This window comes from Enoplosus armatus, chromosome 16 (assembly GCF_043641665.1).
Source record: "Enoplosus armatus isolate fEnoArm2 chromosome 16, fEnoArm2.hap1, whole genome shotgun sequence".
In the NCBI taxonomy this organism is placed as follows: Eukaryota; Metazoa; Chordata; class Actinopteri; order Centrarchiformes; family Enoplosidae; genus Enoplosus; species Enoplosus armatus.
The window spans coordinates 9,086,265-9,105,536 of NC_092195.1; the positions used below are offsets into that span (position 1 = coordinate 9,086,265).

Below are 19,272 nucleotides of genomic sequence, written 5' to 3' on the forward strand. Positions count from 1 at the left end.
TTATCTTATTTTTATTTTTATTCTTATTCTTATTTTAGCTTTTATATTCTACTTATTTGTTATCAAAACATTAGCACCTTCAGACCACAGCAAATTCCTTGTAATGTATGTTACTTGGCAATAAACAGTTTCTGATTCTGATTCTGATTCTGATTCACATAACTGGAACAGAAACCTTTCTGAAATAAGTTCATAAGCACTGGTCAGAACAGTTTATTAATACATGAAAGTGCCATGGTGGCCTGGGTACACTCATATGTGCATTAAAATGTGTCCTCAGTAAATGCCCTTGCTCTCTAAGCAGCGGGAACTGGCTGGGACTGGGCTGACTCACCAGGTCCAGCTGAGGAATAATTTAGAGACTGATTCCGGCAGATTGAGTCACATACTGGAGCAGTGCAGCCACAACTGTAGACCTCTACTATGTCTAGACTTAGTAATAGAAAGAAATTCACTGAGGCCAGACTCATCAAAAAGTTCACAGCGAAGAGGATCAAATGAATCAATGATTGACATATATATGAATAGATAGTACTGGTTGGTTAAATTCAGTTAAACAGTCAATAATAGTCTGTATAGTTACAAAAGAAGTGTGCTCAGGTTCAAATCCGGTTAAGGAAGGAGCCATTTCTTTTCTGTGTCCAACAAAAACGAATCTTTCGCTTCACAAGACGAACACAGTCACAGTCTGACTCGCACTCTCTAGACCTTGTTATGACGCCCACCATCAACACACAGGTAACACTGTACACAGCAGTTGTGCAAACACTTAGTCCATGATGTCATGTAGAAACTCATGCATTCAGTTTTGTGCACAAATCCACACAGGAAAAGACAAAAACAGCTTGAATACACACATTCAGCTTCAAACATAATCACACACAGACACACGTGCTCAACATGCTGAGTGCTCAGTATGTAGCCTGAGGCTCCAATTTGTTGTTATACCATTGCTCTGAGCCGTCTATCCTGTCTGTAAGCCGACAGACAGACAGACACAGGACTCAAACAGCTCAGCTTGTGCAAGGGGAAATGCAATAACTGTACAGTGGTTTTAGTAGATAAAAGAGGTTAAAAAGCTGGCGTGTGACTGGGATGAACTTAAAAAACGATACGTGGAATAAGACTTTAAGTAAAGAGAGGCTGAATACCACTACATAGCAACACACAAATGCCGGTATACAGTAGATCTGTATGTACTGTACACATACAGGAAAGGTGAGCATACTCATGCACAATTAAACTATACAGCCCGACTCCTACAATGTCCACAAACTCGGGTGCTGGTGTGGGAAGTGAAGGTCAAGGAGGAGGAGATGTTTAGTCACAAGGGAGGTTTTTTTTTTGCCAGGCTTTATTCATATATTCATAAGAGGTCCTCCCTATGACCCTCCAGCACATTGACTATGCAGTGGCTCCCTGTTACTCATCCTGCCTACACATTGTAATGATGCCGCTGTTTGGGCCCTGTCCTAGTGGCTTTTTTGTATTAAGGTGAATAGAAAACAATGACGTTTAGGACACACAAGTGCAGTGATTCACAGTTGGAGTTGTCTTTTTTTTGCATATAGTATGTTTATGTCTTTGTGCGCCATGTATGTATATGATTATGGCTATTTATATTTCATACATATATATTTCTTTTTCCTAAAGGGTATGTGACATACCTGCACATCTCTACACATATTAACAGCCCTGTTTCCTGTCAATGTCTAGACTCCCCAATGAAACAGCCTTAAGACCCCCATGTAATTGGCAGGTATGACCACCAAGGTTGGACAAATTACCAATCTCTCTCGCAACTGGGGAACACAAACAAAGGTATCAGCAGCAACTGTGATGAATAAGTGTTCCCAGTGAAAAATAATTGAATACCAGTCCAAGTCCATTCCTTTCTAATGGTGTTGACCGACCTTGTCAGGGCTACCTGGTGCAAATTCATTACAACTTGGACTCCCAGAAGGCTTTCTTTCCTGACAAGTCTAAGGGTCATGCAGTTTAGCCACTCTAGTCTAAACTGTCAGTTACTGGCAGTTATTTTAAACTGACCCACTACCTGTTTTATTGATCCAGTAATTTAACTGGATCACAGCATCTGTCAATTTCAATACCAAACTCGTATGTGGAGGTATGAAAATGAAAGAAAAGGGCTGCAAAATGGGGGCACCTGAAAAATATACAAATCTAAATCAGTGATAATGGCTCTGGCCTGCATGTAACCTTCCACATGAGGAGGCCTGATCACACTTTTGACCCTTTTCGAGTGCAAGAGGAGGCCATGTGTTACTAGAGGGCATCAACAGTGGTCAGACACACAGACCCCACAAAAGAAAGGTTAGTCACTACTACACAGCTATGAGTCACATCAGACGCTTAGCCAGTCATCATTTCAAGCGCTGAGGCATGAGTGTACGTGTCCACCAATGTGTTATACACGGCACACGAGCACTGGGGAGAAGTGCAATTGTGCCCTATGGCTGTGTGTTTCTGCAGAAGTGTGTGTGTGTATTTCCGTGTGCATGTTTGATAAAATATCACACCACTGAGATAAGTAAAAAAAGCAGGTACACTGCAGCAAACACAGAATTGTGAGAGGAGCCTCAGAGATGTACTGTATGTCCCTATTTTTCAACTGCCTTTCATGGTCGAAGGGCAGGATAAAGTATATAAGCCAGGCCGTATATACTTAAATCTGCAAATCAACAGACAAGCACCAAGTGGTCTTGGTCTTTTTTGGTCTCTAAGTCTTTCTGAATGCGAGGAAATGATGTGGTGAAACTCTGCCTTACCACATTGTGACATTAATGCAGTGGATGTAGAAACTGAAGTGCCCTCTGAACTCCACAGGGCATTTGTAGACCCAGTGAATGTGGGCTGAGAACGGAAATGCCCCCGAAATCCCTGGCAATGTCTGCTAATAAGCCCTGCTGTCATTCTGACTCTGCAGAGTCACAGGGAGGGTCACAGAAATAATGATCAATTTACTATTCATAGGCTGACCTTCACATGGCTTAACAATGATGATAATTTCACTGCAATTTCACTACATACCAAATTTGTTCAAGCTGTCAGTCATCTGCTGCGTCTTGCTGGGATCAAAGCTTCACTGACTAAACACAAATCTGACATACTCTACCAAACTTCCATCGTGATAAATCTGATGGGAGTACTAAAGTTTTTTTTTCTAAATCAAGTAAATCACAAGATCAACTCCCTAATACACATTTTGGCATGCACAGACGCCAAAACGCTTTTATCTTGAAGCCCACTTGATGTAGCCTCAAATCACATACAATGTACACAGATGTGTTTACCTAGTTATCCAACATGGAAAGATACTTATGCTGGCTTCAGCTGCTGCACCAGCGTCTGTATGGAGTTTGACTTATTTATTAACAAGCGTTGATATACAAGATTATCAAATCTCTGAAAAAGGTAAAAGAGTCATTTCTCTTCCTCTTTCTATGTGGCAGTGGGTTCAGCAAACTTCTCTCAGCACCTGTTTCGAGGTTTGCTGAATGCTGCTGTTGCTGCAAGGTACATTTCTAAAGAGAATGAGATGAATGAGATCACATTGGTTCACTAATGTCAAATGAATGACTCATCACTACACCTCTCCTGTAGTCTCTAAAATAGACTGAATATCTTCTTACTTGATATAAAGACATCGTCACACACACTGGTTCATTTCATTTCATTGCAACATCACTAGGAGATCAAAGAAGGGATTTTATGGACTTAATATTAATTCACAACCTGACTATGTTCTGAATAAAAACTAGATTATTGCCTCCTTTTCCTTATCCATGGATGGATTCAGATTTCCTATTGCCATGGTTACAGAAATTCTACCTTATCTTGTTGGCGGTCGGCAGCCGACACAGGAACACATCCAGTGACGTCCTGATAGCATCAAAATAAACTGATTTCCAATCATAACAAGTCGTAAATTGAGAAAAGATGCCATTAAAGAAAAAAAAACAAATAGCAAACATAACTGATGAAATGAAATTTCAGGAGAAGAGACAGAAACAGTTGTTTAAAGTGGCTGTGAGTTGACACTGGAGGCTTACCTTGACATAAGCAGGCTGTTTCTCCAGAATGAGATCTGCGACCTTTTTAGAAACCTACAGCGAGAGAGAGAGAGAGAGAGAGAGAGAGAGAGAGAGAGAGAGAGAGAGAGAGAGAGAGAGAGAGAGAGAGAGAGAGAGAGAGAGAGAGAAAATAAAAGATCAGAAGTGGAATATAACAAAAGAGTGAAAAGACATTTTGACGTTTCTTCCCAAATGTCACCCCACAAAAACAATTTGGGCAGTGTAATCTCGCTATTGCAGACAGAGCAAGAATAACAATCATTAATGTCTGTATCTACATCGCAACGTAGCCAAAGCATTTTAAGAGAGTGTCTCCCTCTTTCTGTTTCATTTCATTCAATGTCTTTCTAAATAGCATTAGAAGAGAAGTCTCTGTTCTCTCTGTCTATTGTGTTTTCTAATGTTCTCTCCTTTGTGCCTTTCACCAATTTACTTGTTATTAAAAGAGCATGTGGATTGGGTTTTTTTTCTACTCTGGGTAATATATATATATTTGTACAATTTGCACGTGGACAGTTGAGTTGATAATCACTTTCCAGTTTATGTCCTAATCTAGACATGTATGTTATTTGGCTAGAATACTCTTGAACGCTAATACACATTAAAGTCACAATGTGATTTAGTATTGCTCTTCATTAAGGTAAAAAAAGAGTGGTCAAAATCAAAGCAGCAGAAGCTGATTTAAAGTCCAAACAGACTGGATCCTACATTTCCCATAATGCAACACAATAGTGTCGTCAGACTCTCCCTGCCTTGTAAACACCACATCTTTTAAACTCCAAGCCAGTTTGTGACGCAGGCTTTCTGTTATGAATTTGTAGTCTCGAAACCCAAGCTGAATTAACCCTGATGACATCATTATGACATCATCAGAGTTATTTTCTTATTTTGATGTGTAAAATTGGTGAAGTGTACCATTAACACAGGTGTTACCGGGAGAGGTATTTAATAAAAATGTACACTCCAATGTAAAGGACTAATTTCTAGAAATCATGGGCTGTATCAATTACAAGAAAAACAATGAATTTCAATGTCAAAGTCAAGAGGGAATGAAGCTCAAATGTTTCAAATACATGTTCATGTGCAGCTCTTTATAATGACAAAGGACAAACACTCATCCAGTAAATATAAAACCAACCAACTATCTTTCTCCCAGCTCTCTCTTTCACTACTCACACCAACACATACACAAACCGAGTAGACATTTTACGGCAGGCGTGAGTGTATTCAAAGTAGACCAGGCTAGGGGCGGGGATGACATTTCAACATGTGTTAAGTATGCGTGGTGGCCAACTGGAAACCTGAACAGATGGCGAATGCAGCTCACTGAAACTGTTCATTCCACAGGGTTTGAGTGTCTGTTTCTTTTAACATTCAAATGTATGAATAAGATGATTACAGAGAAAAAGATATTCAGTACTTGGAAGAAGTGGAAGAAATTGGGCAAGGAAATAGCAGAGAACCAAAAACAATGTGGAATTGTGTTAAAGAAGCCCAAAACAGACCCTCAACCATTCACAAAGCTTCCTCAAAATTAGGCCATAACGCCACCTATTGGCAACCCGCTGACTATAACACAGAACTTTTAAAAGGAGCGAAAGAGTCTGAACACATAACAGAAACCCAGCAATGAGTAACCAAACCCTCCCACCTGAGCCACAAGGCCAAAATCATTAGTCCTCAGCTCGCCCTCACACACAAATGAAGGCTAATTGTGCAGTAATTGTGCAAAGCAAACACAGTGCATGTCCTAGTATTTAGCAGATGAAGTAAATGTTGTCCAAAACTCATGACTGCCAATGAACAATCATGAACTCAGACGCACAGTAAGACAATGGACACAATTTTCTTCTTTAAGGACACTAACATGTGCCAAGAGGGAGAAAAAAATGAGGACAAATGGGAGAAGACAGATGCCTTATGCAGACTACACTCTGCAGCTCACACACATCATCTATTAGAAAGAAAAAGCAAGAAAATACAAGCATTGGTAACAGAGATGGAACATGTTTGGACAGTTCATCAAGCATTCGCTCATTAGCAAGAAGGCTGTACACCATAGATAGTGTATATATGTCTATAATAAATGTGTCTGAATAAGAGCATGTTTGCTACTTCTTGCAAGTGTTTACTGAGATGTATGAGGCAATTAGAACTAAATTAGCTAGCACTAATTAGAGGTGGTAGCAGTGAAAAAGTATCAGCAGCTAAGTAACAGTGAAGGTCAGTCTTCCTGATTAAGAGAGCTAAGGAGCGAGACAGAGTAAACTCAACAGTGAGTGTCTCCACTGGTAACACAGAGCAATAAAGCCCCAACTCACTTTGAAGCTGTGGTCTAATGCACTGCTCCTTCACTTGAAAAGAGAGGTCATTTTGTTTGTGATGCAGGAAAAACAAAACCCAAATTGCCAAATGAAAGTAACACTTGGAAAATGTATTTCAAAAGGTACAGCGACTCTTATGTAGTGTCATATTCTGTCAGACTGACTTCTAAATAGGGTGCTGGGGTGCTTTGAAGCTTTGTGTGTGTGTGTGTGTGTGTGTGTGTCTGTCTCGTTTTCATGCAATGATGCGATCTCTCGTGCTCTATTTTCTGTCACGCATGCACCACCTGAAACTTCCTCTGCACAGCAGGACATGGTTGCAGCCTGATTTGAACACAGGGAGAACTTTGGCAGCCAGGCTGGGTTTAGGCAAAGGTTGCATAAGCATTACTAACTTTTTAAAAAAACTGAGCAGTGGGAGAAAATTCATTATTGCTGCAGGAGGGATAGTCATCTCTAGCTTTCAAGTTTCATTAAAAATTGAATATGTTCATCCACGTTATTAACATTGCCTACTCCGACATCTCTGCAGCCTACATTCCTGTCAAGAAAGTCACTTTGAGGTGGATGAGAAATGTAACGCAAAATGTTGTGATACTGCTCATGAGTTGTCCCTGCAAAGGCATTACGCACTGTGCATGTGTATATGACTTTCCTATATTCTGTTGGCGCTCACATCTTTAGGGACATTTTAGGGTTTATTTATAATTAGGCTTTCTAGTGTTTGTGTGTTTTCAAGGTAATTATGGCAACAACACAAAACCAAACTGTGTCTCTGGACCCTGACATTTTTCATATGAGCTGAAGTCTCACTGCACATAAAGGCCCTGAAACGTGCCAATTAAGTTTAGACACTGGGGCAGAAAAACGGGGCAGTTGTTCTTTTCTCCAATACCGCAGAAAGTCTGTTCTACCCTACAGCAGATGACTCAGGAGCGTCAGCACATCCGCTCATACACGCCTCCTCAAAGCAGGAGTAAAGAAAGAGTGGCAAACAGAGGACACACACACACACACACACACACACACACACACACACAAAACTATGTCGAGCTGCTTTACAGCTTAACTAATGGTGTCAAAGATAAAATGTGCGGAGACCTTCCACATCATCTGCCAGGAGGAAAGGCTATCACACGAGAAACCCAAAGCACCATTATCCCTTCTTCAGAGGGCTGTGCTTTTTTCACACACTGACGACTACGTGCCTCTGCAGGCTCGAATGCGCGTGTGTGCGTGTGTATGTGTGTGTGTGCGCATGAGTAGGGGAGTCAGTATGTGTCCATAAATGCACACATATAAATAGCCCACCTGTAGAGACAGTCTTTCCATCAGTGGCAGCAGGAGATCGGCACCACTTTGGTGAACCACGTCACGTACACAATCATCCACACGTATGACTTCACAATACAATAAAGGCATTTCAAAAAATGTGTATCAATGTACTGCAAAACATCTTTCAAAAGAATTCTGAAAAAAAAAAATATATATACGAATTCAACAGCCGTGTTCTGCTAGCATATTTCGAACTTTCTCCTGGATCTCATTTGCGATGCATAAGATTAGATTGATTTTTTTTACCAGAAATTAAGCCTCAAAAATTCCATATTGAACCAAATCAAAGCACAAAATCAATCACACATTCTCCGGTTATGGCAACAGTGTTGTTGTTTTGTTATAAAGCAACAAATATTTTGAACAAACTTATTTTACCAGTAAAAAGGGTCAACATTACCAGGTATGGGACATGTACATGGCAGGAGGCTCCATGTTTGCCAATACCAAATATCCATCTACTGTGTCTAGCGGGATGGGAGTGGTAGTTACAGTATTTATTAAAAATACAGACTGCAGAAAAAAAGAAAACCATTATTCATAAAAGGCAACAGGCGTAATCTCCATCTCCTGGTAATTATTCTGAAAATGTCTGACTGACATTTTGATGAATAACATCAATGGGATGGCAAGACGTCTTGAGAGAAAGTGTAAAAACACATATAAAAACACATTTTTGTACATTTTTCATTTTGTTTTGTTTTTTTGGTCTTTCTCCTCACGTATGTACAGTTCCAGCTGTTGCATGTGTACTCTATTTGTGTATACTACACTCTCTTTCTCAGCTCCCTCATGGTAATAGACCTGTGGATTTCAACATGTACAACTGCAATTGTAGAGGACTGCAAGATGATGATGGGCAGAAAGAAAGACCAGAATATTTAGCTTGAAAAATGTATATAAACAAATCAAAAGGGCTACATACTAAAGATATTTTACAAAAACTGCAGGTCATTGAGGCAGACAGGTAGACGGTTTGCTCATATAGACACAGTATTGCAGGCTTGCATTGATGAGCTTTCTGTGAAACATAGCTGTGGATTTTCTACCTGACAGGACACTGGGCCAATTACCATGGCTATTCCAACGACGTGCCTGCAGGCTCACAGCCAGAGAGAGAGAGGGAATGTGTGAGATTATGTTTGTGTACTCTTAGGCTTTAATAACTTGTAGGTCTCACCATGCCACAGGCCACAAAGTCTGGAGCATCCTCTCAACTAAACAGACAGCCCTGTGGGCAACTGCCAAAAACGTCAAAAGATGGGACGAGCGGCATGTATGAAAAAGAAGGATAAGAGACAGCGTGGAAGGAATAGATGTGAGTTGAGGGAGACAAACAGGTGTGCAAAAGTACAGAAGCTTGTCAGGAAAGAGGGAAAGTGGGTGAAATCCGCACAGGACTGTGGTGATTGAGGGTGCAGAGGGGGAAAGAGCTGGCCTCCCACGTGTTTCTATGAATAGAATTTGTTGACAGGCCAGCTCCTCCAGTCTGAAACTGCGAGTACCTGACTGACCTCAGAGTGACGGCCACTATGGAAATGGTCCTGCTGTGGCTGCAGGAAGAAAACACAGTCACTGACGTCACAAGAGTCTGCCATCAGAGTCCAGATACAAACTACATACTGGGTGAAGGTCAGAATCAGTCCTTTTTGGCTTAAAAAGACCACAAAGATGCCAATTAACAAAAAGAATCATGGTGTTAATGTTCCTGTGTAGCCTCACACACACTCAACATGCCGCTGTTGACTGGGGTGGGACACAAGAAGTTGGCAGGAAGGCAGACAGGATATTCGGGGTGCAAATTGTTTCTATGAAATAATGGAGCAAACAGGCTTTTGGAGTATTATTTTTCAGATGTATTTGTGTTTCATACCGTATGCCTGCAGTGTACCCCAGCGTGGTTTTGAGCACTTTTGTTTACTTTCATTTCATCCAGAAAAGCTACTAAACGGACCTTGAGGTTGAGATTGTTTTGTCTACAGCTGTTTCCAAGGTCAAGAATGAACTTTGAACCTCATGTTTTCATCTAGCTTTGTGACGACGCTGCTCCCAGTGAAATAGTAAGACTTTTGAAATGAATAACTATTAGGATCTGAGCTTGCCACTGGTGCACAGCTGGTTCTTGAAAGGGCCTGTAAGTGCTGATTTCTTATTGAATAAAAAATAAAAAAGGTGCTGTACCTTAAGGAACTCTACAAACTATTTCTATAACTCTATAGTAGTAGAGGAGTAGCTGTAAAAACAGGGGAAGGGATGTCCAAGACAAACAGAAATCAGTCTTTATAAAATGACAACACGCCCAACTCAAGATTAGCATTTTCAGAAGCTTTCAAACAGATGTCAAGAACACAAACGAGAAGTCCTAAAAGTGCAGTAGATACAATAAACAGCTACTGAGCTCACATGTCAACAGATCCATCTACATGGCTGAACACCCTCCATGGAAATGAAGACCCTGGAAAAACATGCGTGAACCTTGAATTTGGATGTATTTTGTCAAACAACTTTTTCCAAGGTCAAGAATGAACTTAATGATTCAAATAAAAACTTATTTTGCATTTTTGACCATAAAATACCCTGGCCGGGTCTGACACCATATTGTGTGTGTGTGTGTGTGTGTGTGTGTGCGTGTGTGTGTGTGTATGTGTGTGTGCGTGCATGTGGGTGCGTGTGGGTGCGTGAGAGTGTGAGAGTGAGAAAGAGAGAGAGAGAGAGAGAGAGAGAGATACTCACTGCTGCCTGTTGTCTCTTCAGCTTGTCTCTGTACTCCTCCAGCTCTTGCAGGTTCAGCTCAGGTGGGAGTTTCTATAATCACACAGATACAAACATACAGCCTCATTGTTTGTTTACAATACATCCTCCTACACAGATGAAAGAACACAAGACTTTTGCAGACACATCCGCAAACAGCCTGTGAGCCCTTCTCACTTCCATACAGCTGCATGCTGCTTCCAAACATGTCTCCAGTTCAGCGTAGTAAAAGTCGCTGCAAGGTGTGTGTCAGACAGAAAGATATTCACAGCAGTATCCAAATTCTGGCTCTCAGGGCCATAGCGGGGATTTCATTCATCTTGAGAGAGCTAATCTTCACTCCTGAGCATCTTAATTTTTCAAAGATATCTCACTAGGCATTTCAAAGAACTTAAGCTGGTTTAAGTGGTGCGACTGAAGATAGCTGCAGCTCTCCCTTCTTTCAAAAAAAACAAAAAGAATTTGCTCAATAAATACACTTTGCCAGATCATAAGTCAGATTAGTCAAGAAGGTAGAGGACGTTATTTATTAAACAGCAAACAAACTCTGCAAGGGAAAGAAGATATTACAAATCCATGGCCCAAAGGATGATAGGTAATTACTTTCCCCTTGACTGAGAGTCTCATTTCAGATGGTGTAGCAATACCAAGATAAATCTAATGAGATTTCACACCCTTCCTCTGTTGAGTGGGTGCAATCCATCAATCCCGACGTCAATGGTACGCATTCGGCTCAGCAGAAGTGTAAGAGACAGCAGCTCAGGTGAGAAAGACCTTTAACTCTGCCAGTCAGGGGAGGTTCAAAGCACAGGAAACCACATTTATTCACACACACATGCAATATTGCCATTATCAGAATTAATGAAACGTGGTAGGCTTGATGGAGTTATTATTTCATGGGGGGTAGGGGCGTGGGAACTTAGAAGGAAGTTTCTTGTCATCACCAGTGAGTGGTGCTCATTCAGTCAATAACGCATTCATACAGAGAGCGTCTGACCTCCAGTTCATGCTGCACCATGTCGAAGGAGTCGTTAGAGAAGTAGACCTCCTCGATGCTCTCGATGATCTCCTGCTCCGCCTGGGGGTCGATGGGCTGCTCCCTTAGCTCCCGCAACTCCTCCTGAGAGAGGGCAAGACAGACCGAGAGAGACAGACAGCAACAAAGAGAGAGAGGATTAAAATGTGTCCTTGAAGGGAGCACTTTAGAAAGTTCCAGCCACACTGGCACACTAATAGAAAAGGCTCAAAACAAAGAATTAGATAATTTGCCAAGTAATAAAAACAACAAACAAAATGTCTAATAAAAAACGTCAAGAAAAATACATCAAAACAGAGAAAGACACAAATAGGGTAATACGGGGGGTAAAAGGAGGAAAGATGCCAGGGGAAAGAAGAATAAAGGGAGGAGCGACAGGATTAGAGGACCAAGAGGTTCAGAGGAGTTTAAGGGCAAGGGTAAGGGTGAAGGACAAAGTGAAGTGAGGGCAGAATAAAAATGAGGTAGAGAACAAAAGGCAAGGAGAGGGTAAGAGGAGGTGCGCAGTGGGAAAAACGTGAAGATGAAAACATGAGTTTGGGAGAGGATTGCAGCTTGTTTCGTCGGACAGCTGTCACTGGGGATGGCAGGCAGCCTTGAGAGGAAAGACAAGAAGAAAGGAATGACCAAAAAAATACAACGGAGATTCCCCTTCAGACCATCTCTGAGAAACATCAGAGCCCGATTGATTAACATGCGGTGCATTCACCGAGGCTTATTGCTGTGCAGTGAGTCTTTTAGATGAAGGGTTTTAAACCCACATTCTTAATGAGCTGAGATATAGTCACAGGTCAATAACTAATGACTCACAGTTAGCAGTTTAAAGAAAAGTTGCTGAACAATAAATTAAAGTAGAGGCTCTGACTAAGGCTGTGTCCAAAATCACTGCCAATTTACTATATAGTAAAAAAAAGTCCATGGCATGTACACTTGTCATCGGGCGGCATGGTGGAGCAGTGGTTAGCGCTGTCGCACGGGAGGTAAAGCTGGTTGGGGCGGGTTGGGGGTTCGATCCCCGGCTGCCTCTGTCATGTCGAAGTGTCCTTGAGCAAGACACTGAACCCTAATCTGCTCCCGATGGAGACCAGCACCTTGCATGGCAGCTCGGTCGCCATCGGTGTGTGAATGTGTGAGTGAATGGGTGAATGAGACTTAGCTGTAAAGCGCTTTGGGAACCGTGAAGGTTGAAAGGCGCTATATAAGTGAGATCATTTACCATTCATTTACTACCTTCTGCTAACAATCCCACAGTATAAATGCAAAAATGGCCGTTGTGCGACTCTGCTCATTATATTATATTATATTATAGAGTCTACAGTCATACTAGCAGCTCTGTGAGGCTGTACTTAAACACAGCGGTGCTTTGAGCTAACTGCTACAGTCAGAATGCAGACATGCTCAAAATGACAATGCAAACATGCCCATATCAAGCAAGTATAATTTTTTACCATGTTCACCATCTTAGTTTAGCATGTTAGCATGCTAACATTTGCTCATTAGAACTAAACAGAAAGTACCGCTGAGGGTTAGTGGGGATGTGATTTGTTTTGCAGGTATTCAAAAACCAAACTATTGGACAAATTGAAATTTTGACCTGATGTCAAGATGAAGATGAAAAGTCGGGGGATCATGAAAGTTATTACAATTCAAGCTGAGGGTGCTAGATCTAATGTGTGTACCAAATGTCATTGCAATATAGCCAACAACTGTTCAGGCATTTTACTCAAAACCACAAATGTCAGCCTCATGGTGGAGGATCACCAGTCATTAGGATTCATCCTCAGGGGGACGTGCAGGTCTGTACCATATTTCATGACAATCCTTTCAACAGTTGAGATATTTTAGTCCAGACCAACCAGCCAACCAATCATCATTGCCATCTCTAGACTCCTAAATCCTAAATATAGCAAAATATTACATTACATCCCATACAAAGAAAACATCTCATGCTAAGTCTTTTCACTTAATGCCCTGAGTGGAAATCCTTCATTTAAGGTAATGCTGAGTCTAACAAGTTGTTTGTGTGGGATCAATACGTTGAGGCATCAGCAAATTAAAGCACAATGGCACTAAAAATAGACCGCAGGCTTGGGAAATAGGTGAACCAGGGTGGATGTGGAATTATGGGATAAATGCAATCTATACGCCCCTATATGCATCCATACTCTGTTAACTAAAAGTATATATAAATCTCTATCAAAGATCTGCACACATCATCTCATATAGACTTCATGAGATAGCAGACACTGATCGAGAAAACCTTGTTACACACCTGCCTAACCACAAATATTTTCACAGCGACTATCAGCAAGAAGCGTGCAGCAAGGCGATGAAGTGTGCCACCCGTGTAACTGAATCTGCTTCTGTGGGTGAGAGTGTGTCTTGCTGAGTGACGTTTATACGAGGCAAGGCTGCTGTGAGAAATTTTAACAACCGCAGTCAAATATAGCCTCATTTAATTCATTTACACAAACAGAACCCCTTTTATTTACACCATATATACATTTCCTACAAGGCAATTGGGAGGACGGAAATAAGTGATTAAAATGTGTGTCTGTGCGTGCGTGTGTGTGTGTGTGTGTGTGTGTGTGTGTGTGTGTGCGCGTGCACAGACCTTCGGGCAGGTGTGTATGTGTGTGTGTGTGTGTGTGTGTGTTTCCATGTTTGAATGAGGTAAAAAGGAGTGAGCAGGAGCCCTGGGGGAAATGTGTGGGTGTGTGCGTGAGATTGGAAAGGAGGGGTGGAGGTAGGAGATCACGCTCTGCCGTCAAAAGGGGTAGGTGGGATATCAGTTCAAATGAGAGGGAAAACGGAAAGGGGAGGGGGGGAGAATGAGGCGGATGACTCATTGGTAGCGAAAGTTGGAAAAAGAAAAAGACAGAAAAGGGAGCGAAACAAAAGACAATGATGTGTCTCTCCTGTGAGGCCACTCCGGTACGGTGAGATCAATTCACCTCCCCTGTGTCACTCTCTCTTTTCCCTCTCTCGCTGCCTCAGTCTCCCACCTGCAGCGACGAGAACAACTCTAAACATCTTTAAATGAATGACTCATTGAGAGGCTACCTCGGGTTAAATAATTCCCTCCCTTCCCAGCGGCTGCATGGGCACAAAACAAACCCCTGTGCCACACGTGTGAAGCCCAACATCAGCCGCGGCGAGGCTTTGATCAAATTTCACTTTGAAGGACGAGGGAGAAACAAACCAACGTTCATCCCCTCCTCCACAAAATTAATGAAATCCTCATCTCATTGCGGAAATTAGAAATCTATTTGCATCCAAAGTGTGGGACGTTTAACAAGCGGTATCAAAGAATCAAAGTGGATATTCGTCTGGAGTGCTGATTGAATGTGGGAAAATCAAGCACAGAACAAAAAGGGTGCTCAACGACACGGGGCCCTGACAAAACAGGAGACTGAATCAACAATAGGAGGTTTGTGGAAAATCCTGCGAGACATTAGGAGAGAAAGACAGCGGGGTGAGGAGACCGAGAGAAGGGCCAATTATTTCCACTATGGAATCATTCATTCAATGAACAAATCAAAACCTCCATATTGGAATCAGCGTTGAATATTTATGCGAGCCTAACCTCCCTGTATATCCTCATCTGCTCCTAAACAAGGGTTTAACACAGTTGTCTTCTGGGACATTAGGACACAATCACAGCCAGCAGCAATATCCAGGCAGCAACACTGCTGTCAGCTGCTGGGTTAACAGGTAATACGATTGAATTTTTACTTGGAAGTGTGTGATTATTCTTCCTTTATTCTCCGCTGTCTATCACTGAGCCAAAAGCACAGGATCTCTGTACCTCTGCATCTTTGGTGTCATGCAGTTCTTTTATTATACAAGTGCACAATCAGGCCCTTGGAAGCTTAATTAGACAACAGCTTATGTCAGAAATAAACCTGAGTGGGTCACCTAAGGCCAGAACATATGTGAACTGTCAAAGTGAGCTGTGTTCTCCCTCAAGATAGCCTGTGTGAACTAATGACAGGTTAGCAGACATGCCCTCCTCACAGCTTTAGCCCCAGTCCCCGTCTTAAAAAAAAAAAAAAACATATTGGCTACACACTGGAGGTACTCAGCCAATCATATTCATCCTAACATTCTTGGAAATAATGCAATATTAAGCAGGCGATGCACTGTGCCTGTGAAGATTAATGTTTTTTTGGGGTGAACAGAGTCCTTTAATTCTGAGTTAACTGAGGGTGACCCCTGCTGGTGGGAGATGGAAACTGCATGTACCTCGAGCACTAACAGCAGGGTTACAAGAGAACCACTGTTTGCCTCAGGGAAACTGAAGCCTCCGGGAAAAACCTACTGTTCCCAACATTTCCCTCAACAACATTAAAGTTAAATAAAACATTGTTCAGCATCACACAGATATTATGTACCAGCTTGTTCCAGAGCTTCACTAAACCAAGACATATCCAATTTACAATGATGTAAACAAAGAAAAGCAGTAAATCCTCACATTTGAGAAGCTGGAACAAGCAAATGCTTAACATTTCTGTTTGAAAAATGACTGAAACTACCCGATTAATCAACTAATTGTTTCAGCTCTACTTCGGCTATATTTGTGAAATTATCAGGTCCAAGAAGCCATTCTTGTGGCAGCGTCACAAGTTGGAAAACTTCATGTGCCTCAGTTTATATAGAGTTCACTGGAAGTCAGTATAACATATTCTACATCTAGAATTTAAAGTCTTGTTGATTCGAGCACTTCTTTACCACACAATATGAGATTGTAAACCATCAAAGGCTCCACAGGGTTGAAGAGGTTAAAAGATATAAAGTATCACAGCACCTACAAAGAAAATGCATGAAACTGACTCGCAGAGGGACGACAGCTTTGAAGGAGAAAAGGTTTGTTTGTTTTTAATGTGAATCCACAAAGCAGCTCATACCATCTCAGAAACCAAGAGATTAACAAAAGGAACAAAAAAATCAAAGTGATAAAAAAATAAATAGCTTGGAGTAATTTAAAAATACTTTTTTTTTAATCTGCCAAATTTGTGGTTTATTTAAGGGTTTTGGTGAAAATTATCTTTTGTTTGACACATGACGTGAAAATTACTTTCTATCATTCCCCCAAAGTTTGACAGAGTTAGACCTCAGTTTTATCATAATCTTTGAGATCATATCTCTTGGAAGTCTTGACTAAGGTCAAACTTTTATTAAATCCAAGTCCTTGGCTCATTGTCCAGATTAACATGCACATTTGTACATTTGCATTAGCTACACAGCAGCAGGTGAACGAGGGGGATCCGATTTTCTTTGACAGAATGGTTTCCCCTGACCTCTGTGAAAGGAACCAAATGTCGCTCTCCAGCAGCTATGTAGAGTAACACTACATAATAGAAACCATATTACACATGTGTACAAGTCATATAAAGTTCATTCACTTCTTTGATCACCCAAACAGGTAGATGTATTAAAATGACTACTAAAAGATTGGACAGATGTCTTAACAACACAGCACAAACTAAACTATTTCAAAAGGTGCAAGGTATCATGTGGAACTGAGCAAAAGCTGCAGGAAATATAAATCACCACTTCCTGTTAATGACTACAGCAAACCAAGTGAGGTATCAATCAATTAGCCCATAATCGATTAATCGCTGAAACAACTTTTCAGGAAATGAGCTTCTCAAATGTGAATACTTGCTGCTTTAAGTAAGTAAGTTGAACGTAGGTTTTGGCCGACAAAACAAGACATTTTGAAGACGTCACCTCGGGCACATTTTATAGGCCAAAGAATGAACTGAGAAAATAATCTGCAGATTAATAAATATGAAATTAAATCTTTAGTTCTAGTCCTAGTCACAAGGGCTTAGGAGGATAAAAGACTAGTAGACTCGTTTGTCATCAGTCACAGTGAGATATCATATTCCTACAGTTATTTATAACTTCAGTGCTGAGTACAAGTTCAGAGTACGTCTTTCTGTCTACTACAGTACGACTTTAGAAATTCAGGGATTTTCTTACTTTTTCCAAAAGGATTTTGAAAACCACCAGAGAACAGTTGTGATGCTCATTTAAAGCTCAATGCATGTTCATGTGGCTTATTGCAGCTAGATAGCTTCACTGTTTGTTTTCTGTTTGAATCCGTGTGCTTTACTCAGCACATAACATCTCTTGTGGCTGCAACTAACAATTATTTTCATCATTGATTAATATGTATTTTTTTGAAAAGTCAGAAAATAGGGAATAATGCCCATTACAAAGTTTCCAGAGACAAGGGTGACATTGCGAAATTGATTTGAGTCCAAAACCCAAAGATATTTAAAACCATATAAAAAGGAGAAGAGCAGTTCATTGTAACATTTGGGAAGCTTGGCGCAGCAAATATTAAGATTTTTTCCTTGATAAACGACTTAAATGATCACTCGTTTATTAAAATTGTTGAGGATTCATTTTCTTTTGATCAACAAATCGATTGTTTCAGGTCTACATTTGTCTATTACAGTTACTCCTCCTGTCCACGTATCTATGTTTTGCCAGCTTATAACTCAAAAACCATCAAACCTTCAAGTCATGTCCAAATAGTGACTCGACAGCGTAATTTATCAATCATCCCTCTCATCAGTCCTCCCCCTACAGTGAGCCAGATGTTGCTGTCAACTCCCGCAGGATGATAAATTATGTGGATCATCGCTTAAATGGTTGGAAACACACAAATGGCTCAGATTAAGTATCATAATAATTTACGCATACAGTCGAGCACCTTGGTCTCACTCTCCTACACAGAGCAGCGGGTTAAGTAATGCAGCGTTCCCCACAGTGGCATATTGATATATCATATATATCAAAAAGAACCACAGGGTTCGGTGTATACAAAACCTGGCCTGTGTGGATCTTGTGTCATCTTCCTGAAAGGTCCAGCAGCAAAGTAAATAAAGTCAATGCATTACATCATCAAATAATAAGCCCTGTGTTTTGGCTGAACACACAAAAGGCAGGTGTTTGCAGTACACACAGGAGACGTAATTCATCGGTGACAGAGAGCAATAGGCTGATATATGCATATAATCCAGACCCCTCACATCCATACTCTCACTCTTACTAATTTTTCTGTACACCTATACTATGCTGCCTCATATCACATAACCCAAACATAGCAGGTGTTTATAAGTTAAAAGTAATAAGATCTACAGTGATTCTTGGGACCATGATTCCAGCATGAACAATGGTGAATATTTCAGGCCTTAAACCAGGGTGTTTGAGGTCTGCATATCCAGTTTGGCCACATCACCTGATACCACTCCCAAAGCTGGGGGAGGGGGAGACATGCATCCTACGAAAAGAAACAAATCTTTCTTGAGACACGCCCCTCTGCTTTCATTCAGGCTGTAGTTACACCAGGTGAATAAATGCCTGCTTATCTTATCTGAGCGTGATCTGTGTCATTGGGTGGTTTTCTGCAACAACAGGTCCAGCAAAAGACCTGTAATATTGTCTACAAAGCATTACACCAATATGATACAATGATCTCAAATTATTAGAATATTAAATCATATCTTTGTTATCCATCATGAGCCTGTATTTGCTGTTGATTGTGTCAAGAACTCCAAGCACAAGCCCTATCTTTGACAAAAGTGATTGTGTATGAGCCCTTCAAAAGAGACAGCCTGTCTTTATCACACACTGCTCTGTCTTTTTCTTTTCTTTTTGGCAACCCGACTTTTGCAACAAACAGATTGGAAGATGTTTTTTTCTCAGCTTCATTTTT

General features: G+C 41.0%; 1 protein-coding gene across 2 annotated transcripts in view; it reads right to left on the reverse strand.

Annotated features, from left to right (window-relative positions):
- vps50 (VPS50 EARP/GARPII complex subunit) overlaps positions 1–19,272 on the reverse strand; it is a 95,598-nt gene that overhangs the window by 74,576 nt on the left and 1,750 nt on the right. For both annotated transcript variants that reach the window (XM_070921429.1, XM_070921428.1), the window contains exons 3-5: positions 11,502–11,624; positions 10,487–10,558; positions 4,074–4,127 (exon numbers count right to left, since the gene is read on the reverse strand). In XM_070921429.1, the coding sequence (XP_070777530.1) occupies positions 4,074–4,127; positions 10,487–10,558; positions 11,502–11,624 (249 nt within the window). The remainder of the gene's footprint in view (positions 1–4,073; positions 4,128–10,486; positions 10,559–11,501; positions 11,625–19,272) is intronic.